At 42.8% G+C, this 17,556-nt stretch overlaps 1 protein-coding gene across 1 annotated transcript in view; it reads left to right on the plus strand.

Moving 5' to 3' along the window:
- The first annotated feature begins 2,084 nt into the window (after positions 1-2,084).
- MOB1B (MOB kinase activator 1B) overlaps positions 2,085-17,556 on the plus strand; it is a 38,990-nt gene continuing 23,518 nt past the window's right edge. The window contains exon 1 of the mRNA XM_034064600.1: positions 2,085-2,183. Coding sequence (XP_033920491.1) covers positions 2,170-2,183 — 14 coding nt within the window. The 5' untranslated portion in view covers positions 2,085-2,169. The remainder of the gene's footprint in view (positions 2,184-17,556) is intronic.

The following is a 17,556-nucleotide window of genomic DNA, read 5'->3' on the forward strand; positions in this document are numbered from 1 at the left end:
GATCCCTGAATCTTACGGACTCAGGGAATGTTACGCACATTCCTCTCACGAGCAAAGCAGGGTGCAAGGAAGAATCCCTTTAAGAGATGCTTTCTTCCACTCATTTTTTCATTCAGTATCTTTGCTTCCCAAGTACAGTAAAATATATCCCACTGCTGTTTGTCTTGCAGCTTGTCAGTGTGTGTGAATTTACCTTTAGAGAGCAGCATTCTGTTGGGCATCTGCAGTTTTCCAGAAATCTCGGAGCTTCCTTGGCAAATATGAGGGATCAAAGTCTGCACCTATGATCAGGGGAAAAAATAAATCAAAATCATCCAGGGAGAATAGAATTTGCATTTATTTTCTCAACAGAACTGGTATTAAATGAAGTTACTTATGAGAGGAAATTTGTTAATATAAGTAGAAATAAAAAACCTCGGTAGATGTCCCTTCATTCTGCTGCTGACCAGGAAGCTGGATTTATCTGCCTTGGAAGATGCCTTATTCAATAGCCAATGTTAAACTGGTTATTGTTAAAAATAATTTAATACTGGCTGTGCTTTAGTTTGATCAGAGGAAAAAGAAAAAGCTTCTGAGTTGATACTAAAGCAATTACTGATCTTATATTGGGAAACATTACTTATCTCTTTGTTTAATCTGTCATCAAGAAAAATTACTTATTTTTTGTTGTAGCATTTCCAAAATTGCTTATTTAGCTTTAAGCCACTCGAGCAATGAACCTTCCATCAGTTTCTATGAAAGATGAGCTTGTTACACAACTGCTCATCTGCAGCTAGCTCAGCATTCAGCAGAAGATAGCATGCTTAGCTTGAGTGAGCCCACCAGCTCTGGGAAACAGAAAGGAGAGCAGAATTTATCTGCACTATAAACACTGCAGAGATTTGTGGGGCAGGTTCTACACCAATAATTTATTTCTGAGACACCCTAGGATTGTAATTTTTGCCTTAAAGATGAAGCACTCGGATGTGGCTAAAGCTATAGTGGAATGTGTGGTCCTCGTTTGATACAAATACATTGTATTTTGAAGCATTCTGGGTGCTGCTGCCTTTCCCTTGAACATATAAACTCACCAAGACAAACCTCAAAATAAAGAGCATTGTTCCTGGTTTGGGAATGGGAAGTGGGGATTCCCAAACGTTTGTAAGAAAAATTGGTTTTATTTTTCTTATACCCTCAGTAGTTTGCCTATATCCTCATTTTGGGGGTGGGCCCTTAGCTGACCGCTTGCCCTAGGCAGCTGCGTTAAAGGTTGCTCACAAACCAAACCGTTGTGTTGAAATACCAGAAGCCATTTGGACATGTTGCTTGTACAAAGGGTCAGGCTACTGAGTGAGGAGGGCACAAATACTGGTTAAAGTATTTGTTAATGACCGTGGTGGTTATCTCTGGGTTGGGTACCTGAACCCCTTTGCCATGTACCTGAAGAAGGTGGATAGAGAGCCTGAAGAAGCCTGGATGGCATAAATAATGTGTTTTGAGTCCCTGGCTTGACGTGTTGGAGCAAACTGCTGTTCTTGCACATCCCAGAGGAAGCAGTTTGGGATAGAAGAGGGGTGAACAATGGCAGGCTGCGCTATTGTTAAGGCACTTTTTGTGGTTCCACTGTGACATTTGGGAGGCAACCACGGGGATTTTAGCGCCAACGCCACCTCAAAGCTGTCAGAGGCATTTATGTTACACCAGTGCCCGAAAAGTATCGCCCAGTGACACTGGGACACTGCGGCCTGGAGCAGTGCAGAGGTTTACCCAAGGAAAGTGGCCTTTGGGTCACTCAGGGCTGGGGGAAATGTTTCCAGGGAGCCCTGTGTTGCCCCAGGGCAGAGGGGGGACGCCTGACGACAAGAAGGGAGTGTTTCAAGGGAGGGCAGGGTGGTTGTTTCAACGGTAAGGCGAGGGTACCTCAGTGATCCGCAGCGGAGGGGCCGCAGGCCTACCCGCGGAGCCGCCTCAGGAGGAGCCTGAGGACTGCCGTGAGGGGCGGTGCGGCCCCGGGGCCTGCTGGGGGCGATGGCTGCCGGGCGGGCAGCGGGAGGCGGCGGGGCTGTGTCCCCGCCCCGCGGCGTTCTCCCCGCACACGCCTGCCGTGCGCTGCCGCTGCCGCTGGGAGCTGAGCTGCGCCGAGCCGAGCCGAGCCCAGGCAGCCGCCGGTCCCACTCCGTCGCCATCGCCATGAGCTTCTTGTTGTGAGTAATTGTGGAGGGGGTCAGGGCGGCGCATGGGGAGGGGGCTGGCCCTGCTCCGGTCGCCTCTCCTGCTTGGAGAAGAGGAAAGGTTCCCTTCCTCCTTTCCTGCTCCGTCTCACCCGGCAGGGCAGCCCGGCCGCCGCCCGCCAGCCCTCCCCGCCGCTCTGAGGGAGCGGGGTGGCCGCTCCCTCCGCCATGGCGTCCCTTTCCGCACCTTTCCTCCGCTCTCCATCCCGTTCCGGCGGCGGAGCAGCGCCCTGATCCCCTCTCCCTTTGTGCCCCAGGCCTCCGGGGGACCCCGGCTGCGCTAACGGCTCTAACGGCCACATCCCTCCAGCCGCGGGGGCTGTGAGTTAGCGGCCGCTCGGGGCCAGCCGGCGCCGCTCGCGTGTGTGGAGGCCGGTGGTCGGCGGTGGAGCGGGGCCGAGACCTTCCTCACGGGCCGGGCGCCTCCGACAGAGGGGCCGTGGGTTTACAAGGGTTTTAGCTGAAGGCCGGAGGGACCTTCCCGGTGAGCGCTGTGCTGCAAGCCGAAAGGGTGCCACGGGAGAGCAGCCTGCAGGGGAGAACACCCGTCTGCTGGAGTCTCCCTTTTTATTTAAACCAGTGTTTTTTTCGCTCATATCAAGGCCGGTGTGGGCAGAAGTTGCTGCCCGTAGTGTTACCTGCGGTAGATAAGTTAAAACTGCATCGCACTGATGCAGCTCTGGCGAGGAGCAGCGTTGAAAAGTTAATTCCAGGTTCAGGTAATGGTTGTGCAGAGGAGTGATGGGATCTGGCAGGGACAAGGGATGAATTTTGGTAGGGACGGAGGAGTCTGCAGCAGACAGGGTGAGATGTGGTACAGAGCAGTCTGTTACGGACATAAAAGGGTCTGGGTATGGACAGAGCGATCTATTACGGGCACAGGGGGTCTGTAACAAACAGGGGGATCTGGTATGAACACGATGATCTGGTACAAACCCAACGAGCGAGGGGTCGCTGGTAGGGTGTGTGTTGCTAATAAGAAGGCAATTGTTTACTGCGGCATAAAGAAAGCTCCCTTAGGAGTTGGTGGTGATTTAGGTGTGCAAAGAGCCTTACATTTTGCAGTTTTGCTTCGTGGACAGTAACTGAATGAACTTTGGTCCCTCCCCTTGGGAACAAAGACGTGATACTTGTGACAATTAACATAAACCGGTTCAGTGACCTATTAATTAAACTGAAGATGTGCTCTAGGGAAAGAAGGGAAATCCAAGCAGCTGAAAAAGGCAGCCTCGCAGAGCTGAGCTCCACTAAGGCCTTCGCCCTGCTGAGAGTTCATGTGCAGTTGGAGTTACGTGCGAGCAGTTCATGGGACCGTTGCCATAATATCTGACAGTTGTTAAAGGCTTATACTGATAACCAACAGATGTATATGTAGCTTGCTTTTGGAGAAGATACTTTATCTTGGGAACCGGAGTGTTCTGGTAAGTTGTGTTCTCATGGAAACAAATAACACTGACACTGGCTTCCTTCTAAATCTCTCCACTGCATGTATCTTTTAACTCTGCCGTACCAAACTAGCTCGCCTGTTGTTGTGTTACCCCAAGAAGGGTTTTTAAAGACACCTATCAACTGCAGGGTGGAAGCTACAAATGGGAGGTGGGTACAAATGACTGTCCATGAATTCAGTCTGTGAATTCTCCTAACGAGAAGCCCAGCTGTCCCTCTCCTTCATAATTCTCAGCTGCTGCAGTGGAGAAGGGGAGGGACGACACACAGGATTGCGAGTACAGTGGTGTCCTGGGAGTCTGGTTTACAAATCAGAGAGCCTCCCTCTCTGTGGCATTTGTCTAACTGGTAACAGAAGAGCAAGAAACCCTCCACCCTCTGTCACAGGCAGTAATGAGATGCTTGTTTCTTTTTCATACCCTTCTGAAACCCAGGAAAGCAAACTGTGCCCCCCACTTCCATTGTTTGAAGTGGTCCTGCTGGATAAAATACAGGAATGGAAACTGAAGTTACTGCATGGCAAAACTAGAAATGTTAGCCAAGCTGCCTCAGCTGCTGTTGGTGGGGTGGTTTAGATGGCACCTAATTTGCTCATCTGCAGTCTAGAAATGGATTTTTAAAGTATAATTTAAAAATATGCTTTTTAGGTAGGCTTCACGGAGATCAGAGAAACTTTCTATGTTACTGGCAAGTAGTGTTTGTTGTTGGTATGCTTTTTTGTTTGGTTGTTTTGGTTTTTGTTTTGGTTTTTAATGTATCCACAAAGTTAGCATCGCCTTTTGACAAACTTGAATTTCGTGTTAACTTGGTAGAGTTATTCAAAGATAGTGGTTGAATATCTTTGCAGTTTACAGATTTAGCAGCAAAAGCTTGTATTTTGAGCTGCAAATTCCCCACATTTTCACAGTACTTTTAAAATCCTTTTTCACAGTACTTTTTTCACCTCTTTATTTCACGAAGAGTTTCCTTGGTATAGAGGTAGTAGTGTTGATTATCCATGCTGTTTTCTCTGTGTTGGTGATGCTGTTGTCTTTTTGTGAACTGCATCTCGATTTCAAACAAACAATAAAGATGTGGCAGATTAAGTTTGTCCTTCTGCACTTCAGACCAGAAACGTTCTCTAAACTGCAGTGAGCCAGTTGCACAGGTTTATTATCATCAGTAGCTGAGCTGTAGTTTGTCAGTTTGACACTCAAGTATGATATCCAAAGCCCTGCTCTGCTTGGAGGTTTGCTTGTTGTCAAATAACAGGGCGATTGTGCTTGGATAACACAGGGTGCTTGGGGCCCCCCTTGCAGCCCATTGCACAGTCCTTGTCCACTGGCAAACCCATTGCTATTCTTTGCTGTTGCTAGGGACAGGGACATATAAAGCTACAAAGGGAGGGGGGAAATAAAATCAAGGCAAACCATTGTGCTCTCTTGTTATGGATAACATTACAGAAAGACTGTCTTTTCAGACAAGTCACTGAATTAATACCACTCGGTTTTGACAGCAATAGTTATCTTCAGCAATGTTATTTTCTCTTTCTGATCTGTTTCTTCCTGTCTGAAAAGACTATAAACCTCTCCAATGGCTGAATAGGTTATCCTAAATCTTTTATAGTCCAATTTCTTTTGTTTTTTCTTTTTCCCTTAAAAAGAAAGAAAAAGAATTGGACTAGAAACTATTTTCAGTTCCCAAAAAAAAACCCAGTTTGATAAGTTCTCTCTAAAAGGAAATTACAGCATAGTTGCAGGTACTTGAGCTTCCATCTCCAAGGAAGAAATTAAAGATAGTTCTAGTAGGCGTGCCATATGGTTGCATGCTTGTGTTATCCTACACTGGCAAAACTTACATAAAAAAGAAGCTGTATGAAAAGCTTTTATTTTTAAAAAAAATATTAGCTTTTGTTATCAAAGTTGTGAAACTGTCTTTTCTTAAAAAAAAACCAAAAAACCAAACAAACCCCAAACCATTTATGTATTAGTAAATCCCTCTCAGAAAATTCTAGTGTATAGTTTTGTTAAAAATCAGATTCCTTTAAGTAAGAAGTTACATATACTTTGGAAAGACTAGGAGCTGATGGAGACAGCAAATAGGGGTCAGAACAAGTAGCTGTTCAGGGTGCGTGTGTTGATGAATCAATGCAGAGTTAACTTGTACACCAAACTGGGGGAAAGGTGCTGCTCTTCCTTCTCTGTCTCATCATATAGCACATCAGAACCTAGCAGCTTCTGATGATGTGTGTCCTCGGTTCATCAGTAGCAGTCAATTTTCTCCTTAGTAGCTGGTGCAGTGCTGTGTTTTTGACTGTCAGCCCGGGAACAGCACTGATAACACTGATGGTTTTAGTTGTTGCTCACTAGTGTTTACTTTGACCAAGGACTTTCTGAGTATTATGCTCTGCCAGGGAGGAGAGGAAGCTGGGATGAAGCGGAGACAGGACACTGAACCCAAACTAGCCAAAGAAGTATTCCATACCACAGCATGTCATGCCCAGTATGTAAACTGGGGGCAGTTACCCGGAAGGGCTAGATCGCTGCTTGGGTTGGGTTGGATATCAGTTGGCAGGTGGTAAGTGGTTATATTCTCTTCCCTTGTTATTTCCCTTACCATTATTGGTGGTAGCAGCAGTGATTTGTGTTATACCTTAGTTACTGGACTGTTCTTATCTCAACCCGTGGGAGTTACATTCTTTCAATTTTCCTTCCCATCCCTCCCAGAGCAGGGAGAGGAAGGGACGGAGTGGGGGAGGAAAGGACAGAGTGAGCAAGTGGCTCTGTGGTTCTTGTCACTGGCTGGGCTTCAGCCATGACAATGTGGGTTATTTTTTCATAAATGTAATTAAAATCACACTTTGTGTATATATATATATATATATATGTGCAGAAGGTACAATGGGATGTTGGCTTTTTTTCTTGCATCTCTTACAGAGTAACACCAAAGTTGGAGCTGATGTGGTTTTCTTTTCAGATTGACAAGCATTGTGGCCTTCCTAATTTCCCAGTCTGCTCCTGCCCTTGAAGAACATCATGGATATTTGTTGTTTCCCCTTCCTCAACTTGGCTTGATGCTACTACTTAACAAATGAAAGCCATGTCTAAAGTAGGCACTGGTTTTGATCTTGCTCTAGCTGGAGAGCAACCAACTGCTTCCTGAGTGCCCCTTCTTCTGATAGAAGCTGGAGATGTCGTATTTATCTCCTTTTTATCAAGGCCTCCCACAGAAGACTGTTAGGCACTTCTAAACTGGAATTTTGGTCATTGAAAATCAGCGTGTAGGCACTTAGAGACTGTTAGAAATGGGAAATTTATGCTTGCTGAACATTCATATGTCTTTCTCCCTGTATTTTCATGTACTGTTTTCTTCAGATTTGGCTTCTTAAATGTAATCCTACTGTGCAGGTTGTGTTCCTAGAGCAGAGATCAGGGTAGAGGCTCCTGACACATGACTCTTTTACCTTGCTGTAAAATCTGTTGTTTAACCAGAAGCATTAGTGATACTTCTAGTTTCTTTTTTGAAGAGCATTGAGAGTCAGAAGTCTCTTGAGTTTGCCTATGAGTAAATTGCAGAGATAATTCCAAAGTTATTGCCAACTTTTTAAAGATTTTTTTCCTTTTTCTGTAAGTCTTTGTTACAGTAGCTTTGAGGGAAGCAAAAGGATTCCTTAGAGTTTCTGTGGAATCAGCTCTGCCAGTGAATTTCACAGAAAGCAGATTTTTTTCCCCCTATTTTCTGTATTTTCTATTTTGATAGCTGCCTTTAGCTTTCATTGGTAGTACTAGTCTTATAGTTGGGCTCAGTGATCTTAAGGATCTTTTCCAATCTAAGTGATTCTAGGATTCATTGGATTAATGACTGTCGAAATACTTGCTCTTACCTGAAAATTGTGTTTCATGTTGTTGAAGCCTATCACTTCACTTGCAGTGTGAACTCTGTGTTTTATTCCTGTTTTGAAATGCCTGATTTGTCCCTTGCCTGGCAGCTGGGTTTGCTTTTAAGAAAGGGAGCATCTAGAAAGTTTTCTAGTAAGCGAAGAAAAGCTTACACAGAGGTGTTTGTGTTGCCTGTTGTACTGCCTGCGGTACTCAGTCAGCTGTCACTCTGCTTCCCTTCTTCATCTTCCCCAAAGACCCCAAACCAGTTTGTTAGGGTGCAGCTTGCTGATAGGGTTAAACTTACTGAGGCACTTCTTATCCTTCTAATGAGATGGTTGAAGAAGCTAAAGCAGCAGAGAAGTATTAATTCCTTTTTGGTGTGATTAGTGTTTCGCTAATTTAGTTACTTGGCTGTCACCAACCCTGTTCTTCCAACTCCAACTTGTATATGCCTTACTACCTGTGTAGGTAGTTGAGCTCTTGCCATTCCTCTGTCAATTACTTTGTTCTTTCTTGATGAGTTGGATGAAATGTCTGCTTGTAAGCTAAACTTTTTCAAAAAGTACCTGATCTAATTTGTGTATGATGAAGTAGAAATTACTTGTAGCCAACAATGTGTGAGTGCTGCTGCCTTGTCAGGGAGGGGGGAATTAGTAATGAAGCTGTTTTCACCCTGTGCATGGCTTTTATTTCAGCAACAACGAGTCTGCCTCGGAATAACAGGGCTGTGCACAAGTAATTCAGAATGAAAGGTATCTGAGCTTGGAATTGTATTGGAAAAAAAGCCCCACTTTTGTTGCTAATACTTTGTTTTGGGGAACATGTAATTGAAGAACTGAGCGACTGACACTTTTAAGTGTTCTCGGATGCTTCTTTCTCAGTATAGAAGCATTAGTTTGGAATGAAAAAAAACCTCAACCCAACATAGGAAGAAAGACATTGTTCAGTGTGAAAGTTGTGTTTACCACATCACAGTGATGCCCAGTCTTAATTGCTTCCTAATTGTTTGCTTTTATGCAACAATTGTTTTCCCTTGTTTGTCCTACTCTCTTTGTGTTTGCAGTGTAAGTGAACCTATGCAATTAGCTATTTACATTCCTCAGGCAAGAACAGTGGTGGAACAAGGATCAGTTTCAGGGGAGGGTTTGTGCACATGGACAGGGGCTTGAAAAGCAGGTGATAATTTTCTGTCAAGTCTTTGGATTTAGGACCTCGACCTGGCAACAGACAGCCACGGTGAGGACAGGGGGTCCTCAGGTGATCAAGTTACCTCTTACACTGTGTCCTGAGAGGTACATAGTCTTTCTTATTTTGCTTGAAAAAGCATGAAATATTAGAAGCATTTATCCACCGAGGGTGGCTTATGAGTTGCAGAATGCTGACAGAATGAAGCTGCTTGTTTTTCTTAGAGAAGCAAATCACTGCATTTAATTAGGCCACTTGAAGTCGTCCATAGTAAGCAATCAGAAGGATATTGCTGCCAAAGCTATCAATAAGCCTTTGACCCACAAATCAACCTAAACCACAGGATAAGCTTTGTGATGCTTTTAGCAGTTGTAAACTAAGCCACTTCCCTCTAGAGCTGAGCTACAATGAACTTGTTGTTTATTTTTTGTCCCCTTTTAAAAGAAACAACTTTTTAAAGTACACAGGGAGATTGTGGGTTGTGTATTCAAACACTGTAGAATCTGCTTTCAGCTGTAAGTGAATAGAACTTAATTGCTTTGCACAGACTGCTTGAACTTTTTCTAGCCTGTGAATTCCATCATGTGGGATTATTAGGATCCAGTGCTTTGCTTTGTCATCTCTGCATGTGTTGCTTTTTTAAACATGGCATTTCTTTCCCTTTAGCCACTTTTGTGGCTCTAGTGTCATGTTGGCTGTCAGTGTTGTGCCTTCTCCTGCTGGATCATATGTGAATGTTACCGAGGAGAGTGATGGATGAGTTTGGACTGGTGTGAAGGACTATGCTGTGATGTAGGGAGGTCACCATAGGTGAATGATGTTGAAAGCATTCGGGAGATAAAACTTGAAAAGTCTTGTTTGGAGTCTCTATGAGACAACTTGGGGCAAGAAAATGACTTTTCTTTACATTTTCAGGGGGCTCTCTTCCAGTGGAAGACATCTGTTTAACTCTTCTAGAAGGAAATACACTGAATTTTATAACTGACCAGGGTGCTATAAATTTCCATTCAGAGTTATGGTACCTCCTGACTAGGTTATCTAAAACCACACATGTGCAGCTTGTCTGGATCACTTTAAAGCACATCATAAAGAGGTACCCACAAAGTTAATTTTACAGTTTCTCAAGTAATTTCTCTGAGCCAGCAAGGCAGTCTGCTTGTGGATCTGTCAGATGCTTTCCTAGGGTGCTGCTGCTTGGGTCAGTATTTTGGGGAAGGGAATTGAGAGGAAGGGAATGGGAGCTGGAGTGGCACATATCCATGCTGCTTAAATTGGCTTTTTGATCATAAGTCTGAAATAACTTCTGTTTCTTAATAAGCTTAGCAAGTATATGCCTTCCAGGACCTAATACCCAGGTTTGTTCAGTGTACTACCACGTACTGTATATCTCAGCTGTGTTCTGTTTAATTCAAGTCTCTGCTGCTGGTTTCAGATCTGTAGCCTGACTCAGCAGACAGGGAATTCATGTGTAAGAGATGGTAATTTTGTGTTAATGAAAAGAGAGCCCCCTCTCTGTGAATTCATGAAGGTAACAGTGTGGGTTTTTTGGTTGTTATGGGTTTTTTTTTGTTTTGTTTTGGTTTTGTTTTCCCTTTGCAAATGTATTTTGAGCCTTTTAAAAGCAGTACTTGAGGTGAATTCATTTGTTCTTGTGTTTTCTGTTTTTTTCAGGGGAAGGGTAAGGATTCGGTGCAGCTTTTGGTCTGTTTAGGCCTTGCCCTTCACAACATTGACTTCTTTTGCTTTGATATAACTTACAAATGTAAATGATCTTTCTTCCTTTGTTCCCCTTCATTTTGAAATCCAACTGTGACGTCAGCTTCTTGTCCCAGCCTCCCTTCTGTGGGTTTTTTTCTTTTCCTTTTTTTGTGAAGACAGTTTCTATCTTGTTCACTCTCTCCTCTCTTCCCTTTCCAGTTCACAGCTGTACCTTGGCAGGAATCCATTACTTTTGTTAGTCTTACATACCTTCTGTGATCCTACCCGTATTTCATTTGAGGTTTAGTTAAAGTTTGCCTCTTTGCCACATACTCGAGGGTTTTTTTGTTGTTTAGCATTGCACTTACCTTTAAAGGTAGCTTACCTCCAGAGTTGATTGCTTGTGTCCTAGAGATGTGGGCACCCTTGAAGTTCGGAGTCTTAATCCCTTCCTCAGATCCAGGAATCAAATGGCATTACTGTGTCTTTTACTTGTCATACTTAGTGGCACCAAAATACTGCTTTTTCTAACGCCGAAGTGTAACTTTTAATAAAAATCAAGTGTCTTTAATATCCTGTTATTACCTTCTGTGGATGACAGCTCTTAAAATTCCTTGCTGCAGTGTAAGTGGAAATGAGGAAAAAACTTTATATTTAAACTCAATATAGAACAGCTAAACTGACTGTGGACTCAACTGTCAAATGCACAAGCGTAAATGATGTCAAAAGAAATGTTCTCCTGTGTATGTAGGAGCTATTGATCCCTTTCAGGTGCTTTGGGCAGGTGGATTTTCCTGATGTGATACTTTGCAAGGTGTAAGCATATTTTACTGAAGATGGTTCCGCACAACTTACACAAGATTGTATTAAAAATGGGGGTAGTGTAAGAAATACTTAGAGATGAGAGAATTCAGTGTATTTTTGGAAAGCTGTTAGGTTGTTCATTACTGCCTTCTGTCCATTTCTTCTTCTTGTTGTTCTCTGTATTATTTCTTGCCTATAATGATTGTTCTGTTAGTTCCTGAATTCAGACCCACGTTTTACCTATTAATCAACATGTAAGTGTAATCTCACATACGTGCTTTGAGGTTTTCTTTGGGGAAGTTGTGTATTTCTCATTTGCCATGTTGGTATCATCAGCCTGTTTTGTGTCAGGGTTAAAACAGACGACAGCCTTTGGTAAAGTGCTGAAGTGACTACTCCCCCACTGAAATTTAATTAAGTTTCTCCTTTCTGACTTTGTATTTTTCCTAAAAGCATTAACAGATTGTCCATTTTTTGTGTTTAAAAGGATTGGAGACTTCCTTTTTTCCAGTTCCCTGCTGTGATTTTTTGGGTTGTATTGACTAGATTTGCTTTAGTCATTCATAAAGCATTGGTTTTTAAAACCACTGATCAGCATTTTGGGAAACCATCCATGTTCTGAAGCGTGTTCTCCAAGCTCTATATTTGGTATATAAGTGAGGATCTAATTTGATACTAGAGCCAGGCTTTTACTGCTGCAGTTTATCATCCTCAGTGGCTTGCAGATTGCTTTCTGGAAAGCTCTGCTTCCTACTTGCTTAAATGTATTTAAAGGGTGTGAATGTTACCAGCAGATCTGGTTTAGGATGCAGAGAGCATTAGTAATGTAAAGACAGAAGGAGGATTTAGCTGAATACAAGGAAGTCTCTGTGGCAGGAGGAACAATTTGCTATGGAAAGTGGCATATACCTTTTGTATGGATGTTTCTGTTTTATCAAACTGAAAAAGTACTATAGTAAAAGAAATCACGGGTAGGCAAATACTATTAATCACCTGCTTTATTTAGCTGACTTGCTGCCCCTTTCCTCCTGCCCTTGGTAGGTGATGCTGTACGGGATTGGCAGTAGGCAGGGTGGCCCAGGGCAGGATGTATCTCTCCAAGCCACTTCATGGTATTCTACTTCATGGTATATGAAGGTCTTCAACTCCCTCATGCCTTCTTAAATGGCTAAGTAAACCTTTGCTAAAGTTTCCAGTATCTTTGAACACAATCAGATGTATTACTGAAAGAAATAACCTGGACTTGTAGCTTCGTGCATTTCCTAATATTTCTTTCATAATTTGTTTAGTTGTGTCCATGATGGTACTTTTGTAGTTTCGATTTCTGATCATCTGTGGGTGCTCGTATTCTGTGTTTGATAGGTTTCCTTCTCTTGTTGGTGTTTGATTGCCTGGCCATGACTTGAGTGTTAATGCTTCTCTGTTAAAAAAAACAAACCCCAAACCCTAAAAGTGTTCCATTGCCTTATGTTCTGCGGGATGTTTGAGTTGTCGAATACTGCTTTTCATGTTTCTATGTGTCTGCATAACATGTGCTATGTCATCCTCATTCCCACATGTGTTACCAAGCGTTTTCCGTCTGTGTAATTGTTTTGCCTTAGAACACAGCATTTTCTTGGAAACATGAGTGACAGGGTTTAAAAATGTCTCAAAAATAAGCATATGTTTTTCTTTCTGTATTTGCCCAGAGAAGCTGTGGCTGCCCCATCCCTGGCAGTGTTCAAGGTCAGGTTGGATGGGCTTGGAGCAACCTGCTCTAGTGGAAGGTCCCCCTGCAGGGGGAACTAAAACTAGATGAGCTTGGTCCCTTCCAAACCAAACCACTCTGTGATTCTATGATCACAAATTAGAGGGAGAACATCTGTAATAGTTTGGACTGCAGACAGCACAGGGTTGAGTTTTTCTGCAGGGTTCAGTGGGTACGGAGCACACAGATACCTTTCTGTTCAGAAATGCTACATCATCTTCTGTCACAGGCCTTTGACTTTGTTTCTGGATTTGCTTGCCACAGGGCAGAACTGCATTCTCTCTGGCATAGACTTAGTTCTCCTTGCTGCAGGGTACATACTGCGTTGTTTTCAGCACAGCATCCTTTCTGCTGCTTTGTGTAGCCTTGCTATTTACAGCTCGATTGAGTCCGCTTTCTCCAAAGGAAAGTGCACCCTACACTCATGTACAGCATAAATCAGTGTTCAGGTGATTTTTTTAGTGCCAATTTTTATTTGTGGGAAAAGGTAACTTTTATAAAAGAAGTGTTGTTATGTCTACTGGATTATTTGGTAGGTGCAGTAAAGTGAGGTTTGAACATTTGTGGAAACTAACTTTGAAGCGTAAGTGGGTGAAGTTCTGACTTGTGTTTGAATTCATGCTGTGCCATCCCTTTTAAGTGAGCTAATGCTAATTGACAGAAAAAAGGGTTTCCTGAGAAAAGAGGAGGACATTAATGAGAAAATAGCACTCGAGTTTGCTGAGAGCTTAATTAGTGACTGAAATGATAAAGACACTGAACTCGATCTCTGGGGTCTGCAGGAAAAAACAAAGCCATTGGAGAGAAAGGAATACTTTGAGCTTCTGCAAAGCTGCTAGTAGCCTGCTCTTGTAAAATGTAGTACACAAATATTAGGATATTAGAGTCTGCAGAAATAAATCTGGTTTTGATTATGCCGGTTCCATGATGTCTGTATGTACATAGTAAATATTAGTATTGAAACAGTCAAGGAATCTGGATCTGATAGAAAGAACCTAACAAAACAGCCTCAGCTTTCTTAGAAAATCTCATTGTGTTTGTAATCAGACAGAAGTTTTGTGAGTGAAGACAGCATTGTGTTTGCCTTGAGGTGGTCAGTGGCTACCTGGGAGCATCCAGCAAAAGCTTCTGGATAATTGTGGTTCCTCTCACGTGATGGAATTTCACATGGGTATCAGAGGAGAATATGTGGAGTTCCTTGTGTCTCTGCTAAAAACCTCCTCCTTGTAAATTGGTATGAAAGCTTGTTTCAAGTGATGGTTGTTGATCTTCAAGCTCTTGGAAAAAAAATCAGTGGTGGAACTTGGGAGCAGCAGAACAGTGACATGGATAAAACATGCAGAGTAAGCTATGTTTTATATCGCAGACACGTTCCTGTTCTCTGCTGTCTGCCTGCTCGTCTCTGCAAGTGACTAGGGCATCCCTGGCTGCATGTGTGCTTCTTCCTTTTTTCACCCAAGTTTTTCTCTGCTGGCTACTCTTGCATGCTGCTTTTGTGACTATGGCCTGCCCTATCCTTGTGGTGCCCAGCAGGGCTGTGTCCTACAGAGGACAAGGCTTGAGAAGTTGAGTCACTTCCGCAACCATTGGCTGCTCTGGGAATTAGTTGAATTGTGTTTCTGAGAGCACAGGCACAGCTCTAGTAGTATCCTGGGAGGGCAGCTGTGACTTGCTTTGTTTATTTTGATGATTTTCCAGGAGATGATGAAAATGTATTAACATGTTGTAAGTGAAACAAGGGAATTTATTTTGTGTGTGAGCATAGCAAACTGATGATGATTTCCTGGTTACAGGATGATGTTCTGGATGCTTGCTTGTTCCTTGCATTAGAAATTGTGATTACTTGGTAGAAGGGTTGCATCCAACTAGGTGAACAGCAGGAACACCATTGCCACCTACATGAGTGGGGTTGTAGTAGACAGGAGGGTTGTAGTATAACACCTCCCCCTTGTTTACAGACACATTCTGAGCTTGCAGACAGAAAAACAGAGGTGGAGAGATGGGGAGAAGTGTAGGTGTCTGGCTGGAAAACAGTCTGTGGCCATCTAACATCTCTGTGGATTTCATGCAAAGTGACCTGCTGCAGGGCAGGTGAGGCCATGTGTCAGAGGGAAGAGGTAAATGTCCGGTTCCCAAGAGCCAGTTCCCTGTCCCTGAGTCACAGCTACGCCAGCAAAGGTCTTCAGCTCTGTGCTGAAATGGTGACTTCTGCTGGTCGAATCCCACGTTTGCTTGATTTAACTGATTCTGTATATATAGAAGAAAAAGAAAAGTACTTTAAGAATGTGGATGTGTTATGACAGCTTTCAACACTGGATGGTGATGGTTGGGACAAGCAAAAGCAAAACTGTTCCTTAAGGCTACCTTAAATAACTTTCTCCTTACTGGATGCAAATAATCTGATAAACTTCTGCTGTTTTAACATATGGAGTCTTGTGTATAAAGATATTTGTATTTTTTATGAGCTATTGATGAGATGATGGCTTTTTCATCTGTTTCCTCTCACACCATCCTATGTAGAACTTCAGTGTATGAAGACAGCTGTTTTCCAAGAAGGGGAAGCCAGGTTTTTATTCCCATCTTAATGGCTAGAGAATCAAAAAATTTGTAACAATACCTGCTTCATTGTCAGTACTCTGGTAGAAGAAAGCACTATTTCAAATCAGTTACAGTGATAATAGTCACTGTACCCCTTGAGAAACAAAACCTACAGAAAATAGAATTTACTCCATGGTGTAGCAAAGAAAAAAGGGTGTGATGAGGAAGGATGGGATGAAAAGAAAAAAAGTGGGATCTGGAGTTTTGTCTGGATTTCTATTTATTCCATTTCCAGGCATCTGATGAAGCTCTTCTTTTAGGAATAATCTGTGTTGTATTGCCATCATTGTCAAGTCCATGTGCTGAAAGATAAAGACACTGTTTTAAATTCCCCTGATCTGTCAAGAGGTAACTTGGCTCTGAGCCCTTGGGTTATAAAGCGTGGTAGTGGTATGGTCTGTTGTAGCCTTGGCAACTGGCTTTGGCTTGGGCAGGCAGTAGGTAAGCGAACTGAACAAAGACATTCCTTACAAAGTGGAGGCCTTGTGTTACCAAGGGCAGTGCTAGCTTTGGGAAGAGCTGTTTCTGAACAACCCTTGCTTTTCACCATTCATAACTATCATGTTTCTAATTTCAGTGACTTCCTCTAGGTGTAGTAAACAGTTTATATAGTTCTATGTCATCCTGGCTACTCCGGGAAACTTCAGTTGTGTGCCATTGATCTAAGTGGTTTTGGTTACTGTTTTCTACAGTAGTGTATAAGCAATCAACAACATGTATTCCATTTCTCTAGGAATGACCATGTGTTTATGGGAATTTTTCAAGTCCAACTAATTATTTCTTAAAATAAACCTCCAAAGAAACAAAGCAACACAAACCCCTTGGGCCTGGAATTGCTTTCTAACCAATGCCTTACCTTTTGAGCGAGTAGCTATGTTATGTAAGGAGTTGGCAGCTCCTGATTTTTTTCTCCGTACAGGCTACTTTGATTTGCTTATTTATCTTGGCAGAGTTTGTGTTTCCTTCCATGTGAAGGGAATTACACTTTTTACAGCTTGATGTTTGTGAGTTATTTTTGTCAAGTGGGAGTGCTCTTTAGAAGCGTATTGCTTTCGTTAGTATTCAGGATAATACAGTGACTGTATCTGAGGAATTTACACAGGGACATTTTTTCAGGGTGAGCCCTATCAGCTTGTGCAGTTAGAATCTTCACTTATCAGTATGCGTGCTTACTTTTAACTCAACAGTGTTGAACAGCCTTCAGATACCTCTTAATGCTGAGTTGAAATCCAGTATTGTACTGTCCTGAAGCACTTCAGGCTTCTCAGTTCTCTTTGGCAGGATTGACAGCATCATGTCTCATTTCAAACTGTTCGCCTTCTCTGTGCAGGGGCTCTCAGATTCTCCTTCATGGGAAGCAACATCAGGGAATAGAACAGCAACTACAGAACTGCCTGTAGCTCTTAAGTAGCTGGGCTCTGGGGTTTCTCATTCTTTGCTGTCTTTCGCTGTCCTAAGGTGGTGGTCAGTTCATTTGACTTGAGACCTGCTGCATAGTGGTATGTCAAAGGAACACAGGGTTGTGGAATGCTCGCTTCCTGTAATCTTACATTGGATTTGTTACCTCCAGATTTAAGTGAACTGAGTGAGGACTGAGACAAGCATGTTAATGAGTGGGAATTTGACTGGAAAACAGTTAACAACTTGATATTGTATAAGCTGAAGAAAATAATGCCCGGTTCACACACTGTCTTTCTTCAGAACAGAAATGTTGTGACTACTCGGTTTAATAAATAGAAATGCTAAGTTAAATCTTGTCAGTGCATTTCTTGAATGTGTACCACTTTATTTTACCTGCTGTCCTTCTGGTACTGTGATTGTCAAAGGGAAAAATGCATTTAAATGCTGCCACTAGTGACTCGATTGCCAAAAAGTAGCTTGAGTTTTCATTTTAATTTCTATGTTGATGTGTTGGCTCTTGGAAACTAACACGGTCGTACTCTTGTGTGTCTATTCTTAGCAGGCTGTTATCATTTGAAGCTCCATATTATTGTTTGAAGGCTTGAAG

The sequence above is a fragment of the Melopsittacus undulatus genome, chromosome 7 (assembly GCF_012275295.1).
Source record: "Melopsittacus undulatus isolate bMelUnd1 chromosome 7, bMelUnd1.mat.Z, whole genome shotgun sequence".
In the NCBI taxonomy this organism is placed as follows: Eukaryota; Metazoa; Chordata; class Aves; order Psittaciformes; family Psittaculidae; genus Melopsittacus; species Melopsittacus undulatus.